Source organism: Pundamilia nyererei, unplaced genomic scaffold (genome assembly GCF_000239375.1).
Source record: "Pundamilia nyererei isolate P.nyererei 1_Seehausen unplaced genomic scaffold, PunNye1.0 scaffold00250, whole genome shotgun sequence".
Classification (NCBI taxonomy): Eukaryota; Metazoa; Chordata; class Actinopteri; order Cichliformes; family Cichlidae; genus Pundamilia; species Pundamilia nyererei.
The window spans coordinates 507987-528414 of NW_005187651.1; the positions used below are offsets into that span (position 1 = coordinate 507987).

The window sequence follows — 20428 nt, forward strand, 5'->3', positions numbered from 1 at the left end:
GTGTATCTGCAAATATACACATTCTGTATTTTTCATATGAAAGAAACTATACTGTGGTGGGGCTTGCTAATTTCTTGTTTTTGATTTATGTATGTTATGTTTTGTTTTACTTCATATGTTTCATATGTTGTTTGTTTGTTTAATTTAAGACAAAAAAAAATTAAATGAATGAGAGGTAAAACTTGAGGGGGTAGGGACAAATAAGTAAATACTTCAGCCTACTCCTTTTCAAACAAATAATGGAATGATATTTTGTAATGATTGTGAAGGCACATGTTTGAAATGTTTGAAATAAAAATGAACTGAACTGAACTGAACTGACCAAGAACAGTTGTGTGTATGAACTCACAGTGTGGTGAGCTGGCTCATGTTGGAGAAGGAATCATCAGACAGGGAGTTGATTTTATTGTTGCTCAGATCACTGGAAAGGCAAAGATCAGTTTCAGTCAGTATACACACAGAGTACTGCAGAGGTCCCACTGCACAACACATACAGGCGCAAACACACTAGCACACGTACTGTAACATAGTAACACACAAAACTAAAATGCTGCTCATTATTAAAGTGAACCGATCACATCATCCTCAGCTGTGTGCGTGTTTTACTGAATTCACTACACAGTCTACAGCGCCCCCTGCTGGATGATTAAACAAATAGAAGACGCTGAGCAGAGTTTGCAGCTTTTTTTGTAACAACTGTACAAGTGTTCAAGCATACAAAATGTGCAGCCTTATTCTCAAATTTCCTTTGAAGGTTTTGATATTACTGTCACATGTTCTTCATAAAACTGTAAAAACTATTTAATTCATATTTGGTTCTGCTCTGCAATCAGTGTTACTTTTGCTTCTTCTTTTTGGCTTCTGATTTCAGCTGCATTTCTAGCAGTGTGTGACTGTCAGGATCATTTAGTTACCTGGTCTAAAATGTGCCTCAGTCTGTGTGTTGAGAATCTTTGACCGTCCTTTGTTTTTAAAAATGAGGTACGAGTCTTCGGCTGTTCACTGGTCACTATCTAAACCTCAGTGCTTCGCCTAGAATGTAATGTTCCACAGCAAAGAAGAAAATAGCAAGAGTTTGTGCGTCAGCATGACTGTATATTACTGCATTAACCTCTTCACTGTAGTAGATGTTTTCATTGGTGGAAGAGAAGAAAAGTGCTTTCACTACCAACATGAGAGGCTGTAAGCATGTGTGATAGCAGATGTAGCTGTAGGTAAACTGAGTGTGAGGAGGCACGTGAGGATGAATGAAGGATTCAATCAAGTGTTTCTTACACAAGCTGCAGGTATTTAAAAGCAGGTAACTCTTTGGGAACGCTGGTGAACTGGTTACCATCCAGATACCTGAGGGGACAAAACACAAAGATCTGTTGTGCATTTCTACAGAACAATAATAATGCACAGAGATTATCAAACAAATTCTAAGATAAGGTTCTAAGTTAAGGATGTCAAACTCACAGGCCACACTTCGATCTTCAGTGAGCCAGACCAAAGAAGCTTGCTTAACTATGCATTAACAACCCTTTGTAAAAAACAGACATTTCTATTCTAGACTGAGAAAACATATTTTATAATGGTTTATTTATTGATTACTTAAATTATTTGATGTAGTATGTATTGGCATGTGTGAGGTTTTTATCAGTAGGAACAGCTGTAAAACAGGTTTTGAAAATTCCAAAGTTTACGTCCTCCTTCACAGTTTCCAATGTCATCCAGTGGACTGGAGTCTTTGCCGGGCCACTTCTGGCCTCTGAGCCTTGTGTTTGACAACCTTCTTTTGGTTGGTAGATGTAAACAGTAAAAGGGAATAAGGTCAAATAAAGTCAAGGCTAAATAAAACTTTTGTTTAGGAGCCCTCACATACTTCAACATCTGCAAAAAAGCCTGTTTGGTAAATAACATCCATGCAAATACATGAGTAATTCTGACATAAATACAAAGTCACAAGGTTCCTGATTTTTTTCTGGCTCAATGAATTTAGTTAATTTCAGGGAGACACTTAATAATAAGAAAACCACAATTGCTATAAAAAGCCGGGTTACTACAAAAAAAACAGTGATACCACAGATAATTCACATAAATGTTTTGTATATGCCTGTTTTACACTATAAATCTGTGACTCTATTAAGTAGAATCAATTACGTCTACAATTTATCTGCACTGAAAAAATGAAGCTCATTTCCTTTGTTTAAACTTGAACGAGCCAGTTTAGGGCCAACACAGAAGCTGGCAAGACTGCATTATTTACTATGGCTGTTTTTAATTATTCTATATTTTATTTAACATAGAATTGCGATGCATGCCAATTTTAGTGAGTTTTGCAGTTTAAATGTTCAAAGCAAATTAAGAAATAACATTTTTTGTCTTAGCCGTGCAGTCAGACTCACAGTTCAGTGACGTTGCGGGGCAGTCCTCTAGGCAGAGCCTGCAGATGTTTGTTGCTGCAGCGCACAACTGTGTCCATACAGGTGCACTGGCTGGGACACTGAGGCCCCGGACCACAGCTGCTGTCCTCGAGCACGGCGCCTGAACAGACGGGGGAGGGGGGCAAATTTGACTTAGCAAACAACAACCTTTCAATGGCAGTGCTTCTCAGAAAAAAATTGCAAGGCGTGATAACTTTGCTGTCATGCATTTTTAGGCGATGCTTGTTACACTTATTAGATTTCTGCTTATAGATAAAATGCCAATCATACCATCCTCACAACGGAAATCAGGCACAGCTACATCCTGCAGTGGGATTTCTCGAAGAAAAGCGGGCCCCTGACAGCGAGGATTCCCTGTCACGATTCGCCGACTTCTAAGCCACGCCCCAAACCAGGACAGACGGCAGTCACATTTAAAAGGATTGGCCAGAAGGTTTCTGATGGGCAAGCCGACATGGTAGGTAGGTAAGATAAATGGAAACAAACAGAGAGTGTGTCTGCACGTATTTGTGGGTGTGTCACTAACAGTGTGGACAGGTTGGGCAGTGTGTCGAAGGCTCCAGGGAGGATGGTGCTCAGCTGGTTATCATACAGGGAGAGCAGCCTGACGTTGGTCAGCCCGGTGAAGCTCCCGTTATGGATACAGCTAATCTTATTATTCCTAAGCATCCTACACAGCGAGAGAGACATTTTAGGACAGACATGTTTTATGCAAAGTTCCCTCAAATATGATATTTCATATTCATAAGATAAATAAAATGAGCTTTGGCTTTCATCCTTTAGTTTTATCTTCAGCAAAGTAAATGCAGCTCCTTTGGGTTAAGATCAACTCAGCCGCTTCTTCTTGCTTTTTATGTTTCTGTTCTTAACTTTTTCCCCCTTCAGTGCACCAAGCTGTTGATTTGGCCACTCATAAACTTCTTCTGTCCCTCTGATGTTTCTGGCTTGTTTTTAAAGCCTGAAGATGGCCCATTTCACTGCGACTGAAATCACTGTTGCGCTCAGATTGTGAGTTCACAGCAACAGTGATTGCCAGACTTTGAATTTCATGCTCAATTCACGGAGAAATAACAAAAGCTAAAGACTACACCTGTCTGTGAAACAGTCTTTTCTTTAATTGCCCAGCTATGTTTGAGTCCCTGAAAATAGGACTGCACAGTAGAGTTGTTGTTATTCTCAAAGGTGATGCAACTTTCTGAACTGTTGAACCCCTAAAAATAAAGCTGAGAGCTTAGTATACACAGTGACCTAATTCTATGTATGTATCAAACTCACAGCATGCGCATGCCCTCCATGCCTTTGAACATGCTCCCTCTCACAGATTCCAGGTGGTTGGCTGTCAGGTGAAGCTCCACCACCGAGGAAGCGCCCTCAAATGCGCCGTCCTCAATCTCTGAAATCTTGTTGTTGCTCAGGTTACTGAAGTGAGAAGGATAGCACACAACATAACAGCTGCTTCCTGACAGCTCTTTGCCAGAAACCCAACTGAGCATGATCATTCAGCCTTAAAAGTTTCACACAACTTTTAGTACCTTTACTACTTTGAAAATGTGTCCAGTGTTTTCACTCTACATGAAGCTGTGCATTTTCTCTAATAATATCCAGTCATGCAAAGTCACTACATACAGTTTTCTCTGAACCCCTTTTCCCACTAAGGTCTTGGAAAATGCCAGAAGATAAGATCTCTTGAAAGTTTCTTTTGAAGATGGAGCAGCCATTCGTCACAGTATTTGTCATTTTTCATGGTGACCTACATTTTCTTAAGCTGTGACAGGCCCTTGAAGGCTCCTGTGGCCTCCAGCACGGAGAGGTCATTGTTGTTGAGACGCCTGCGACAATCATAGAGAGAGATCACAGAGAAGAGGATGGAGGAAAACAACATCACAAGGGGAAGAGTGACTTTGGTATGTGTGCATGTTTCGTGCTGAGTGCTCATCCGTGCAGCAGGAATCCACATACACATGTCAACACGGATATCCAAGTCATAGTTTGGCACAGTGTGTGTGTTTTTATGTTCAGTACAGGGAATGAGCATGTATTTGAATTTGTGTGGGTGTGACTTATGAGGGTAAATAGAGAACAATGAATCCTAAATGATCCCAAACTTAAATGCATGCACTTTAAATATAAGCTTATTCCAGATAAATTATGTGACAGCTGACTAATACAGCAGAAAGACAAATTTCATCATCATCATCATCATCATCAACGTAATGCTCAAAGGGACGGTTGACCCCAAAATCAAAAACCACATGTTTTTCTCCTTGGGAACAAAGTGCTATTTGTCCATCTGGAGTGTTTGAGTTTCCCAGTTATAAAGATCGTCTGTAGTGATATCCACGTCTTTTAAATAGAATGTGACTAGATGACCTTATGGTACAAAAGAAGACATTTGAAAAAAACATCAGCAGCAATATTCATTCATTCAAAAATCATGACCTGGCTGATTAAAAAACATTTTAAAAAAATCATTAAACCATGTTGTATAAAAGCAGGTTCACATAGCAAGTATTTTATTTAAAAAATAACCACGCCCACCAACTATTACTGTATAGGCTTGTTACTGTGGAGATGGAAGCATTCGCCTGTCAGTGGCAGTAGGCTGGTGCACTAACAGGCACTCCCGTCCACACCGTTAATGACAGGGTGTGAACTATAAGGTGAATTAGCTGTGTGCTTCTTTTGGTTGGTGGATGTAAAGAGTAAAAGGGAATAAGGTCAAAAATAAGGTCAAAGGTAAATAATACTTTTGTTTCTAAAAGCCCTCTTGCACTGGAACATTTGCAGCAAAGTCTGTTTAGCATATACAATCCAGGACTGCATGGAATATTATTAACGTGGGTTGTGTGTTTGTGGGCATGGATCTCACAGCTCTTCAGTGGAGGACGGCAGGTGCTCCGGGAACTTAGTGAGGCGGAGGTTGGAGCAGTCGACCACATTGGCTTCACAGCGACATTTAGCGGGACACACTGGCTTACTGTTACACTCGTAGTTTAGACGTCTGTCTTCAGTGCCTGGACCCAAATGTGGAGAGGATAGACAGATAAGTTCTTACTGATACATAGAGGCAATCAGAGACTGATGTATCTAACTACACACATACACAGAATATATATGAATATGCAAACACAAAATCACCTGGGATGTGGTACTGCTCCTTGGCTGTCATGAAAAGTAAGCAAACAAAACTGTGTGAATGCTTCAACGGAGCAATAACCACACACACACATACACACACATACACACGTCACATAATTGACTTGGCTGTAGGTGGCAGCAGGACACTTACAGCAGAAAGGAGGACTGAAACAATGCAAAGCTGCGCTTAGCTTTCCAGGCCTGGCAGTCTTAAACTATCAGATGCAGCAAGTATATCCAGACTTTTCACTCCTCGTCTCAGTTCCATCTTTGTCATCCAGTCACACACACACCCACACACGCACGCACACACACAGAGGGCACTGACTGACCAGAGCATCTGAACTTGTTGCTCTTGATCTGTGCGATGCGTTTGTTGGCAAGGCGGCGAGGACTGGCACAGCGTGCACCGCTGGTCTCTATGGGGTTTGAACGCAGGAAGTCGGCCAGCCACTTCACATTACAGTCACACACAAAGGGATTCTGGGCCAAGTGTCTGGTGAGAAATTACAAAAGGGAACAACATCAGTCAGATCAGACTGAATAGAGTGTAACAGAACTTGAAATAGCACGCATGTATTTTCTCACAGTGTCTGGATGCTGCGCAGCGAGCTGAAGGTGCCTTTGGCCAAACTCTGGATCTTGTTGTCATACAGCGACAGAAGAGCCAGGTTCTCCAGATCTTTGAACACGTTGGCTCGGATGCAGTGGATTTTATTTGCATTCAGCAACCTTAAGCAATACAGTAGACACACTTAATTATCATAACAAAATACTCTGAATAAATCATCTAACATGCAGTTCTGTGCAAGTCTTGAGCCACCCTTTTTCTATGTTTTGCCTGATAGTGAGCCTTTTTTCTTTTTACTATTAGGACATGATTTTCACAAACTCTTCATTTGCTGGAGATAGTTTTTCAGGCCAACCACTTCTTCTTTTGTCCTCCACTTGTTCAGTTTCTTCAAGGTTTCAAACAACAAGCTGCACATTATGTTAATATCTGCCAAGTTAACACCTAATAGCTATCTAGGAATCACCTTGTTAGGCCTGCAAAAGATGCCTGTAACAGGCTGCTTGTGGTTGGCTGAGGCTCAGGAGATAGAGCAGGTCGACTAAAAATTGAAAAGTTGCTGCTCCAGTTTGCTTGCCAAAGTATCCTTGGGCAAGATAGACAACCCCCAGGTGTTCCTGATTAGCTCGATGGAGTGTGAATGTTAGATAGCACTTAGAGCTAGAAAAGAAAGTGATTGTTGAATGTGTGTGAACAGGTGATGGAGTTGTATAAGGTGTTTTGAGTGCCTGGGTACAAAAGCCCTATAAATAAATCCATCAATTTACACTTTAGTAACAAAGTGTCTAAAGATACAATTTTAAAACAGGTTACTTTCTAAGTTGTGGTATGTGTAGATGCAACACTGGTTCATCCCTGGAATTAGGTACCTGTTTATGCTTCTATGACTCATAGGTGAGTTTGGGGCTTAGTGGCTTAACAAGACTTTTCTATAGTAGTGTACATAATTATGATGAGCTGATTCATCACCAGCATCTGAATACTTGCAAACGTCTCTTATTTTAAAAACAAAACTGCTGCAATGCTATTTTGTGTTTTATGCCCAGAATTGGAGCCCCGATTTTTCCAAAATAAGAAACCAAACAAGGAGGGAGGTATTTTAAATTACACCAGGAGCCTGATGTATAAAGGATGTGTGCGTAAAACAACCAATAGTACAACCACAGGTAAAACTCCTTAAAACTTCTTTGTTGTTCTTGTGAGTGTCATGGATAAAAATGCACACTTGTACAGTTACAAAATGACTAACTGCTATTTTTCCAAAAACCTACATTGAAGTCTATTCATATGTCTCCAGGATGAGGATTAGTCTGTCCCTAACTTTCAGATTCCTCTCCATTTCCTTTTTGTCACTGGTTCCAGCGGTTTAGAGTTAAACATTACCACAAGGAATCTTCAAATACTTACTAAATTTAAAAAAAATGAAATAATGTTCAGGAAAGACGACAACTGCCAGATTATTCAGTCATCATACTGAGCTCCACCTCTCGACTATTATCAAATGATTCACTTAATTACCTCATTCGTGGTACCTTACCTACTTCATCATAGGTACAGCAGTGTTTTACCAAAGGGGGTATTCAAGTCAGTTATGAGAAGCAGATTTACATAATTAACTTGGCAAAAACTAGTTTCCGCATTAGTTTCCATGCAGCTCCTTCTAAAATATTTGCCACCTTGTTTAAAACACAGTCAGTTCAGACAAATATATGCATGTTGTGGTTTGGACTTACAGCAACTCCAGAGACCCCAGACCATCGAACACTCCGCTTGGCAGCTCAGTGATCTTATTGCCATACAGAACTCTGCACACAAACAAAAAAAGTCTTTAACTGTGTTCTGCAATCAAAAGTGCTTCATCAGTCTGTGAACAGTTACTAAGACGCAAAATTTTATAATAATAATTGATTGCATTTATATAGTGCTTTTAAGGGCCCTCAAAGAACTTTACAATTCCACTATTCATTCACTCTCACATTCACACACTGGTAGAGGCAAGCTACAGTTGCAGCCACAGCTGCCCTGGGGCAGACTGACAGAGGCGAGGCTGCCATCGGCCCCTCTGGCCGTCACCAGTAGGCGGCAGGTGAAGTGTCTTGCCCAAGGACACAACGACCGAGACTCGAACCGGCAACCTTCCGGTTACAAGACGAACTGCCAACTCTTGAGCCACAATCGCCCCAAAATTTGCATCACCAAAACAAAAGTAAGTCTTATTCAGTCCACACAAGCACACGTTCACAGTCCATAAACAGAAGAGAAGACATTTACATCACACTGCTGTCGTGTATAGTATATGCACGCAAACGTATTCACACATACACACACTCAGCAATAATGCTGGCTGACCGCCTGCTGTGATTGTTTGCATGTCCTGATGTTTCCTGAGAATTCTCTGTACAGTGAACAGGCACCACTTTTAAATTATTCATACCAACAGATGCTTAAACACATGGACGCAGTGGGCACATATGGAGATATAGCCAATAAAGTGGACAGACACATGTAAACACGTGTTGGTAAAGACACTCTCAACACACCCAACAGTTTACACAATCAGATGCAGAGTGCTTACTCACAGTGAATTGAGAGCTCGGAGGCCTTGGAAAGCATCAGGAGCTATCTCAGATATCTGGTTGTTGCTCAGGTCACTGGGAATGAAAGACAATGAATGCCCAACACTTTTAAATACTTAGTGATTAGATTTATTTTGGGGAGAAAATGAAAAAACTCATGTATACAGATTTTGTTTTGTTGTAAACGCATTTAGCCAAAAGCATCATATGTACATAGCAAATAATTTGTGTTATTTTTTAAAGGATTAAAGGCAAAAAAGTGATGCAGCACTTTAACAGTTCTCTTTTCTGATCTCGAAATGAAAGCAGGTTATATAAAAATCCCCTATAAAAATAAGAAACCTCACTTTCTGAATTGACTGGCTAAGAGCTTCACTTTTTTCATGTCAGAACAGAGGAGCTATTTTTCTGGCCAAGTTGAAGTTTTTATATCTTTGATTCGGTCTGGCATGCCAAACCATAATATGTTAGATTATAAAATCCTTGTTCTGCTGCCACACGTCAGTCGTTCAGTTGTCATGATAAATTTTCAGACAAACCACTTAAACCAGCCTGGTAATGTAATCAAACCCCCCTCCCTCCCTCCTGGTGCTCGGGATGGTCTCGCAGTGATGATGGAAGAGGGCAAAGGAGGGGAAAGAGGATAAGATTAAGAGGAAAAGGAAAACCACAGAGAGAAAAAGATGGAGAGAGACAGAATGCCTGAGGAGGGAAATGGGCAAAGGAAGAAGAGGAAGAAGAGAAAAACAGCAACAGTGGAAGTAACAAAAACCGCAAAGACAGAAGAAAGAAAGAAATGTGAAACAGGATAGAAGGTCAAGAAGCCAGGAACATTATTATTGTGGTCAGATTAGCATTTTTTAAACATATACATCACATCACATGGATATGCACTTGATTTATCATGTAAGGGCCCTAAAAAGCCTCTAATGAGGACTCTGTGTCTTTGCAGGCTGATATAAATCAAATGCTCCTCGATGCTGAAACTCCACTGGGGCTGTATGTTCTGTTGAGCAGGAAAACCACAGCTCAGTGAGCAGTGGAGACAGAAGAAAAGAGAGATCCACTTGGCAAATCAGACTCTAGAACATTAAAATTTTCCCTGAAGCATTGTCCCTCTGGAGGCAGAAAAAATTTAATGGCTTTGGCTGATTTGGAGCTCAGGGGCAGGAATTCTGTAGCCTGCTGCAGTTGGCATAGCTGACTTTAAAAGTACTCTGCACAAAGAAAGGTGGAGCAAAAAAAAAGTTAAATGAAGTGGACTAAAATGGGTCATGTGTGTGCAGGTATGGTTTAGGAGGGGGCCAATGGCTGATCAGCAGTGGGAAGTAACAAAGTACAAATACTTTATTACTGTACTGTAAGTCAAATTTTCAGGTATCTGTACTTTCTACTCCTTACATTTTGAAAACAGACTCATTACTTTGACATATTTGAGGGGAGTCATTACTTCATGTCACTGCGAGTCTTAAAACATCAAACCTGTTTGAGCCTAAACAGTAACACAGAATCTCAGTCTCGTTTGTGTATTAATCACCAGGGAAAGTGGCGTAAAAAAACATCAAAGAGGCAACACCGTGTGCCATAGTCAGGGGTTAAAGTGGGCCGGTGTTTTTAATTTGTATTTTTTTTGGGACAACACTGGAATGACTGCAAGTGTTACAGTTATCATACTTCAGCATCTAGCTGTCCATACAGAACAGGAGTTAACAAGCATAAAAGGAACATAAATGGAAGCTGTTCTTTTTTAACTTTGCTTATTTGTACTTTTCTTTCATTTCAGAGTGCAATGAGACATTAAACTGTATAATTTTCAATGAAAAACAGGAAAAATCGGGGTGTTCTAAAACTTTTGACTGGTAGTGTGTACATGTGTTAGAAAAATCAAGGCAACAAACCAAAACACTAAATGCCTGTGTGAGTGGGTGAATGTGATTTGTATTTTAAAAAGTGCTCTCAGTGCCCAGTGAGCGTATTTAACCTTATTACCAGAACCAGTCCATTATTGACATTTTACCACAATAAAACCAGTATGAGGCCAGTAGAGCTGGTTTGATTTGCCTCATATTAAAGTCCTCAACACCAAGAACACAGCAAAAAGTACATAGTCGACAGTGTGTTTCTTCAATGAATTTCCATCCATTTATCACCTTTTCGATGGCAGTCGGCATCCCAGGACAGATTTTAAATATATAGAAAAGGCTTCTTTTGATTGATCCCTTATTGATCCCCTCCGTGATCTTAGTCCTTTATTGATTTGTTGTAATAAACATTTAAATTTCAATAGAAAGCATTGCTAGTGTTATTTCAATTTGAACTGACACTTGGAAGTGTTTAACTGCAAGTATGACGATATAAAGCTTTGTAGGAGCACTCACATTCGCCTGAGCTTCTTGTAGGATGTGAAGGCGCCTGGGGGAACCGACTTGATGCCATTTTGCTCCAGACGTCTGGGTAGAAAAGCAGAGAGGCTACATTGAAACACTGCACATGAGCAGTGAGGACAATCACATCCTTGAATGGTGGATTGCACATCAGAACATTTGATGTATTGGCAGAGACGTAAAGTACATGTAATGGCCTGTAAAATCTATCTATAAGATTTGTCCAAGTTATCGCCAGCTGTGCTTGTTACGCTACTGCATTCTAGCTACTGGCAGAGGAGCAGCAGAATTGAGAGAGAGTGTGGTTAAGCATCCAAAAAACCACTTTTCCATGTTGGATATATTAAAAGTAACCGGAAAGAATGTGATGAAGCAGCAAAATGACATAAGTAACATTTCTTCCTTTACATGGCATAGAGTAAGTACATGTACTGTAGTATTTCTTTCCATCTAATAAACCTGTGGGGACTTTCACTTTCTTTTGGGACCCCTCTGGAGCAGCTTTACATGGTTCACAATTTTGCTTGTAAGAAACCCACTTTATGCTGGTAGGTTTTATCTGAGTTCTGAAAGCAAACTATAAAGCTACAAAATAACAGAATTTGTCATTCTTGTATCATTATATATAATTCTTGTGGGATACTCACATCTCAGTCATACCCTCAGGGAGGTGGGCAGGGATTGCAGTTAGGCCCCTCCCACGGCAGTCCACAATGTTGTTGCTGCAGGAGCACATTGGAGGACAGGACCCAGATGCTAAACTACATGGCTGAACGAAGGCACTGCCACTGTGACCTAAAAACAAGGAAGAAAAAAATTTCTCACACATTGCATCATCATCCACATTTGGATCAAAGCCTCATGTATCGCCGGGCTCTTGTACCTGAGCAGGCAAAGTCACTTTTACGCAGCTCGGCCAGGTTGAGGCCCCTCAGTGTGGGAGGAGAGCTACACTGAGTGTAGAGACCCAAAGCTGGCCGCTGCCGTAGCCATGGAGACAACCAAGCCAGGTGACAGTCGCAGCGCAGAGAGTTAGAGTGGAGACGGCTGAGGGAAGGAAAATACATTTGAGAAGTAGTGGAGGGGTGGGTAACACATAAGGTGACAGATACACAGACAGAGATGAAATCAGACTTAACAATGGGGCATTCTGGGTAAAAAAGTTGAAAAAGGTGAGGCACTTACAAGGTGCGGAGCTTTGGCATGTGATTGAAACTGGAGACTGGAATGCTGCTGATGTTGTTGTTGTTCAGTGTGCTAGAAGAAAAAATAGGAGAGAAATTAGCAATGATGAGAAGAAGAGGCAACACTAAATATAACAGCAAGGACAGAAAGGAAGGGTGTGAGAACAAAGAGATGGAACAATAAAAAGCAAGAGAGAGTTGATAGGCACGGAAGCCAGTGGAAAAATGATGGCAGTAGAAAAGATGAAGAGAGCAGAAGAAAACAAAGTTTTTTTAATGAGAGATTAAATTGTTTTGAGAAGAGCATCAAAGAAATTTTTTTTCTTAGATTACTCACAGGACTTCTAGAGATCGCAAAGCTCTGAATGCCCCCTCTTCAATACAGCTGATATGGTTTTTATCCAGCTGACTGATAATAAAAAGAACACAAAGCCAATATGATGTAGATTTAGTTAATGGCTCGGTCCAGCCAACCACTCAGTCTTCTGATTACGGACGTGATATTTCTTGACAGTAGCAAATTGCACCGTTATCTCCACTGCACCCATTCCTTTAACACTTTATCTTCACTTACAGGTTTTTAAGGTCTGTTGCGCCTCTGAAAGCTCTCCTCGGAATGGCTTGGATGGCATTTTCACTTAGATCTCTGAAAAACAAAGAAAAGAGGGAAATTCATTCTGCTAAGAGATGCAATGATACAACTTGTTGACTCCACATCCAGGAGTTTGCTATAGCACATGGCAATTCTTGTAGATGCTCTACATGGTATTACATTTGACCAAACCAGTCGAGCTGAGCTTTGGATGCTTGCTGTCTGCCTTCACATACAATGGGCTTAAGTGACATCCCACTCTTAATTCATAGAGTTTAATATGTTGTCAGACCACCCTTTGCAGCTAGAATAGCTTTAACGCTTCTGGGGAGGATTTCCACAAGGTTTAGGAGTCTGTTTATGGGAATTTTTGATCATTCTTCCAAAACCACATTTGAGGTCAGACACTGATTGACGGGAAGGCCTGTCTCACAGCCGCCACTCTAACTCCTTCCAAAGGTGTTCTGTCAGGTTGGCGCAGGCCAGTCAAGTTTTTCCACACCAAACTTGCTCATCCATGTCTTTGTGCACATGTGTCCAGGCATGTTGGAACAGTACTGGGCCATCCCCAAACTGTTCTAACAAAGCTGGGAGCATGAAATGGTCAAAAACGTGAATTTGTTTGAGTTCTGAAATTTTTGAAACTATGTGCCTCATCTTCCACTGACCCTGCTCTCTGATCTTCCATGACCTATCACTTTGTGGCTCATTTACTCTCGTTCTCACTCACTTCCACTTTTTTATAATATCACTTACACTTGGCTGTGGAATATTTACTAGAAAGGAAATTCCACAACTGGACTTGTTTCACAGGTGGCATCCTATCACAGTACCACGCTGGAATTAACTGATCTCCTGAGAGCAAACCCAGAAGCGTCTCCATGCCTGGCTGCTTGATTTTGTACACCTGTGGACATGGAAGTGACTGGAACACCTGAATTCAATGATTTGGTGTGATGAGTGAATACTTTTGGCAACACAGTGTATGTTTACATGCATTTAATAAAACATATGGTCTTTTCCTCTTTGATAAACTAAGGAAACACCAGTCCTCTTTATTTTAATATAGTTCCTCCAGAAAAGGTGTCTGAGAGGCAGCAGGCAGACTGCTTACAGACCAAGGTCACGGGACTTACTGACTAGCTTTGGTGATAAAAAAATATGAAGTAGAAATGCAATGCCACGATTAGACATCATAGAAACAGACAGGTGAACCACAGCAACGGAGACCAATAAATAATAGCAAAACTCTGTGTGTGTGTGCGTGCGTGTGTGTGTGTGTGCGTGTGCGTGCGTGTGTGTGTTAGACAAACCACAGAAGAGGATGTACATCATCTCTGGCTGCCCTACAGGTCCTCAGACACAGTCCATTAATGTCAGGGTCAAACCAGAGGCTGACAGAGGAGGAAACACCCACTTATTGAGAACTAGACAGCCAGTATTGTGCCTTTAAGCAAGAAAGTATATCTTTTAAATCAGATTGAACACAGGAGGAGAGTCAAGTAATTGACAAACCAGCTAACCAAATTAATCTTATACTAATGTACTGTACTTTTAGAACTTCTGTTACTGCATTCACGAACACTGTGCCACACAATACTGTAACCAGCTTGATGCACAGCTATGGCCTAGCTAGACCAGCTCTTTGTAGACATACATAGAGCAGTACATTAGAAAAGTGAAAAACTGATTCTGACACCCCTGAGGCCAGTTGAAAAAGCAGACTTTTTATTGAAGTATAAAGTTCAACTGTGTCTGACACATGAAACCAGCAGTGAAGAAGATGATGGGGGATATACAGAGTAAATGAACAGACTGATGCAGAAAAGGATGATGGATGGACATGTTAAAAGGGGATGGGTGGTGCAGGACACAAGAGTGATTATGGAGAGAAACAAGAACAGAAGTTATAAATGGTAAAATGGCCTGTATTTATATAGCGCTTTACTAGTCCCTAAGGACCCCAAAGCACTTTACATATCCAGTCACACACACATTCACACACTGGAGATGGCAAGCTACATTGTAGCCACAGCCACCCTGGGGCGCACTGACAGAGGCGAGGCTGCTGGACACTGGCACCACCGGGCCCTCTGACCACCACCAGTAGGCAACGGGTGAAGTGTCTTGCCCAAGGACACAACAACCGAGACTGTCGGAGCCAGGGCTCGAACCGGCAACCTTCCGATTACAAGGCGAACTCCCAACCTTTGAGCCACGATATAGGCTAAATCGAGTTGAAGTAGTTCAGTATGTGATATGACAAACTGGAAGTTTGGGAGATATGAAGAGAAACAGAAATGGGTTAAAAGAAAAAAAAGATAGACATGTGAGTCATATAAGTCAGAGGCAGAGAGAGAGAGCACCAATAACAATGGACTGTTATGATGTAGACAGAGAGAGACAGAGGAGGGGAAAGATGAAGTCCAGTTGTTCATACAGTTTTTCTGCTTCATTTCAGAAAGTGCTCAAGGCCAACATGCCACACAGACCCATTATTCCTCTCTGTCGTCTGTTCATATCCAGTGATCTTTATATCCACTCTTTAATACAAGCTGCAGAAAAAACAATATTTTAAGACTTTCAGCTTGTTTTTGAAGAGTTTCCAGATTGAATTGATTCAAACGGATGGAGTTCAACTTATAAAGAACATCTGCAATAATTAATGGAGGTAAATATTTTTTAAGAAAAGACTTTTTGAAAAGAAGATGCCATCAACTGCACAAGTATGACATGCATGCCTCCAACTGGACTTGGAAAGCAGTGGAACAAAGAAAAATAAATGAAAAATAAAATGCTTTTCTAAATACATGATACAAACTCAAACATATGGAAAGTGATCACAGAAAGCACCCTCGTGTTGTGGCTCACACACGCTGGTGCTCACACTCAATAACACAGATGCTTCCTCATCAGGTCATCGAGATTCTGTTGCCAGGACACAAAGAGGCTGAATATGATGTTTACTGGAGGGAAACACAGACTGGTCACAGCTGGATGTGTGAGCGTGTGTGTGTGCGTGTGTGTGTGTGTGTGTGGACAGTAGGCAGTCTCTTAATATTTGCTCTCCGTCTCCTGCTACCTCCTCTATTCATTTTCTGATCCTTTCTTTCATCCGTTGTGTCTCTGGATCTGTCTCTCCTCGCTCCTCCTCATCCTCTTATTGTTCTCCGCTGTCTCCTGTCGTTTCAATATCCTCCTCATCCCTCCATCCCTCCCTTCCTGCTCACAGTGGAGGGTGAGAAAGGTAAACTTTCCCACTCGTTTCCTGCTCGTTGACAACACATCACCTCTCTGTCTATCTGTCTCCTTCAAACATGGGTTAGTTTAAGTCTCGCTTATTGCTACCTTCTTATTCGTCATAGAGTCATTCCATCAATGGAGGTATTTCCTTTTATACATCTGTATAGGATGTACACTTACTTTCATGTTTCTTGGTCTTTTTATTTTGCTGTTATATGCTTTAAAGCAGGGGTCTCAAACTCCAGGCCTCGAGGGCCGGTGTCCTGCAGATTTTAGATCTCACAGTGGGTCAACACACCTGATTCAAATAATTAGTTCATTACCAGGCCTCTGGAGAACTTCAAGACATGTTGAGGAGGTAATTTAGCCATTTAAATCAGCTGTTTTGGATCAAGGACACATCTAAAACCTGCAGGACACCGGCTCTTAAGGCCTGGAGTTCGAGACCCCTGCTTTAAAGCAATGATTTCCCGAAAGACTTCATGCAGCAAAAGAAAGAATTATCCAGTGACAGCTCCAAGTGTCCCTGTTGCAGTTTGATAGTACAAGTCATCAAAACCATCCAGCTATATGTTAAATGAATCAATAACTATGCTTTTCTAGTCCTTCCAAGGGTGCTATGATTTCAGTTTTGTGCTTGGGTCCAAGCAAGACAGGCTGTAACTGTGTCAGCAAGCAGTATGTAGAAGAAACACTCAGAGTACAGCAAAACTATCCAGCAGTTTTTGACTACAATACGAAGCACAAAATAATTAATTTAAAAAGGGGGGGGGGATGGGGGATGGGGGGTGGCTTAAGACTTTTGCAGTTTTCTTGGTTTGCAGCAGTTTGTGACAAAACCACAAACTGTGTTGAAGTGATTCATAAACACCAGTTTAATACATTTATTTCTATCCAGCCACTTGCAGGAAAGCTGGAGCGCACCCCAGCTGTCAGTAGGCAAGAGTAGGTTACATCCTGGACTTGTTGCTGGTCCATTACATGGCTAACAGACAGTCATTAATCCTCACATTCACAATTACAGAGAATTTAGAATCCAAAGATAACCTGGACTGTGGGAGGAAGTGGGAGTAAATGGTAAAATTGCCTGCATTTGTATAGTGCTTTACTAGTCCCTAAGGACCCCAAAGCGCTTTACAGAACCAGTCATCCACCCATTCACACACTGGTGATGGCACCCTGGGGCGCACTGACAGAGGTGAGGCTGCCGGACACTGGCGCCACCGGGCCCTCTGACCACCACCAGTAGGCAATGGGTGAAGTGTCTTGCCCAAGGACACAACGACCGAGACTGTCCAAGCCAGGGCTCGAACCGGCAACCTTCCGATTACAAGGCGACCTCCCAACTCTTGAGCCACGATCCCCCGGAGTGGCCAAAGGAAAACCATAAAGGTACAAGGAGAACTGCAAATTCCACACAGAAAGCACCAACCGGCTTGAAACCAGAACCTCACATGTAAAAGAATGATTCATCTTTAGCTCAAAGTGAAGACAACAGCTTATTAATCTAACAGCGCCATCAGATCAGCATGCAATATCAGAAGAAAGTCAAATCCTGGGTATCTGTTCACTAGAAAAAGTTGGATTTGTGCCACTGTCCCTAGCAGCGAGTTAATCTTGCTAACTGGAACACTAGTATGATATATGAGTGAAACTGTAAATGCAGAAAGAGTCCAACATTTAACTTCCCCTGAAAAACAAAACTTCATAACGTACTAATATAGCTCTATTAACTTTGGTCTGAATGTTTTCACTGTATGACAGAAATATCAGGCAATCCCATCTAAAATCACAGAGTTAACAAACTCTGAAGACAGCCTGTTATCTGTAACGAGTAACTGCTTTTTTGACTCATGCACACCTTTTTCGTTTTTTTTCTTTGTTTTGTTAAACTCTGTCCAGACAGGTCAGCAGACAGAGTCAGAGCATCAACATGGTTAATATTTTATTTCTGTAGTCTGGTCCACTCCTCAACCTGACACACACAGACACACATAGGACAAACAACCTCAATAAGTAACTTAATAAATAAGTTAAGAGAAGTGTTTACTGGAAGAAAGACAATTCACGAAAAAGGAATGACGTTGAAGAGGAGAACCAGTGGATTAAGAATAGAAAAGAAAGTTCAACCAGATGTATTACAGGCTAATGTGGTCAACCAGAAGAACGGATATGGAATAGATAACCCTAAAATGACCTGCATACCTACACACATTAAATAACACTGGGAATCTCCCACTCTGTGTTAAATGCACATTCAACCACACATGCACACAAGCTAACACTGAAGAATGAACCAACATGTCTGAAAATGTCACACCAGTGGAAGCTGATCCAAAGATCACACGCATGTTTTGACATATTCCTCCACACCCAACCACCCACAGACATACCCTGTGAATAAACTCTCTTAATTGTGATACATATCCATCCCAAGGGATTTGCAAAGGAAGATGAAGGATAAGAGACAAAGAGAAATTTATCCGAGAAGAAGAAGAAGAAGAAATCAAAATAAATAGAACAACTGTACAAGACAAGATTTTTTGAGTATTGGTTACTAAACCACTGTAACAAGTCAGTTTGTAAAGTTTCTTCCCTCCTGGTTCCCCAGTTAACTGTAGGTGGTGTTATTTCAGAGTGGAAGCATTTATTAACCACAGCAGCATTAAGAGGTAAAGTTGCAAATATGCCGAGTGCATACACATTGCTAACATACGTGTAATATATAGTAGCAATAGTATTTAGTGCAACAACATTTACATCTATTCATTCATTAAACTGATTAATGGAAAATATTGGTGGAGATCTTTGTAATGATTTAGTATCTAATCAGATTTATAAGCTTATGGAGGTCTTTGATATTTGCCAGTGTGGCCTGCTGTTGGCAGGTGGTTGGTCTGCTGCTTCTGAACCGGCTGAGAGTCTGACTTCTGTTTAATGAGTAAACATGGCTTTTCTCCAGAGATGCAGTTTTTTTTAATTGTGTTTGGGGTTGAGAAGTTAGACTAACAAAACCCTTACAGGATGCCGTCATGCATTTTTTTTTAGCGAGTTTAATGTTTGCACTTGATGGCGATGCCTGCTCTGTTAGCACATTGTGGCTTTAATAAGCCAGTGGACAAACTGGTGCCCCTCTGAAGTCACATTGTTCAGCTGAAGTTCAGGGTTGTTAAAATGAGGACTCTGGACCAAAAGTTGCCTTTGGTCAACTTTTGCATGGACTGCTGTTTATTTTCTTCATACACTTTAAGTCACTTTATTGCCACCTAATGCAAACCAATATGAAACACCAAGCCACCACTATGAAGTGACACAATTACAAATTAGGTGTTTAAGTGAGCAGTTTTCTTTTTTGCACCTTAGTCATATGTTAGTTTAGCTGGTATTCAATTAGTTCAGCTTTATTTATACAGCACCAAATCACAACAACAGTCGTCTTAATGCACTTTATATTGTAAGGTTAAGACCCTACAATAATACAAAGAAAACAGGCTAAATGATGATCTTCTAAATTTGTGAGATGCCATTTCCTCTCCAGTTAACGAGTTATCTGCTTTAAGGTGCACATTTGAGAGTTACACCAGGGAGTGAAGTACTTCTGATTCAAGGTTTTCCTTTTTCAAAGGAGCTACAGTATATAGACAGGGGTGCACATAAGTGTTCCGCAGGTGTGGATGCGCTGTCAAAATAAAAGACGCACCAGATAAGAAGTTGCAACGCACGTTTGCGTACATAAGATTTTCTTGAGGGATTTTCACAGCACATTCTGCACCACATCTTTGTGCGTTTATCATTTGTTTGAAGCCAGCTCACCTCCTGCAATCACTTTTACGAGAATACGCGCTTCTTTTGTGGTTCGGACTCCTTCTGACATTTCTTTGGAGGTGGAGGAAAACCAAAGTAATTGCTTAAAGGAGCTTGCTTCTTCGACATCTTTAAGATTTCTAAACAAATGTCTGTCCTCCTCCAGAAAATCTTACGTACACATACGCGCGTTGCAACTTCTTTTTTGGTGTGCGTTTTTTATTTTGACAGTGCATGCGCACCAGCGGACCGCTTTTGTGCAGCCCTGTATATAGACTTGTACGCATTAAAGAAGTAAAAATATTGACAAGATAATCGACGTCTGTGGGAGTGGTGCTCAGGTAGCTGCTCTGCACTAGGGCTGCTCGATTATGGCAAAAATGATCATCACGATTATTTTCACTGAAATTGAGATCTCGATTATTTGACGATATTTATTTAACCCTTTAAGACCTACTATAGAACCAAGTCCGCCAGAACTTATATTATTTTTTTACATGTTGTAGTGCC

The 20428-nt window shown here is 41.1% G+C and overlaps 1 protein-coding gene across 1 annotated transcript in view; it reads right to left on the reverse strand.

The window, feature by feature from the left end:
- LOC102205586 (slit homolog 1 protein-like) overlaps positions 1-20428 on the reverse strand; it is a 73434-nt gene that overhangs the window by 22645 nt on the left and 30361 nt on the right. The window contains exons 5-23 of the mRNA XM_005749596.1: positions 12854-12925; positions 12617-12688; positions 12281-12352; positions 11979-12142; positions 11743-11890; positions 11090-11161; positions 8715-8786; positions 7869-7940; positions 6153-6296; positions 5897-6060; positions 5565-5588; positions 5296-5440; positions 4181-4255; positions 3702-3845; positions 2953-3096; positions 2697-2863; positions 2388-2526; positions 1276-1344; positions 350-421 (exon numbers count right to left, since the gene is read on the reverse strand). Coding sequence (XP_005749653.1) covers positions 350-421; positions 1276-1344; positions 2388-2526; positions 2697-2863; positions 2953-3096; positions 3702-3845; positions 4181-4255; positions 5296-5440; positions 5565-5588; positions 5897-6060; positions 6153-6296; positions 7869-7940; positions 8715-8786; positions 11090-11161; positions 11743-11890; positions 11979-12142; positions 12281-12352; positions 12617-12688; positions 12854-12925 — 2031 coding nt within the window. The remainder of the gene's footprint in view (positions 1-349; positions 422-1275; positions 1345-2387; positions 2527-2696; positions 2864-2952; positions 3097-3701; positions 3846-4180; positions 4256-5295; positions 5441-5564; positions 5589-5896; positions 6061-6152; positions 6297-7868; positions 7941-8714; positions 8787-11089; positions 11162-11742; positions 11891-11978; positions 12143-12280; positions 12353-12616; positions 12689-12853; positions 12926-20428) is intronic.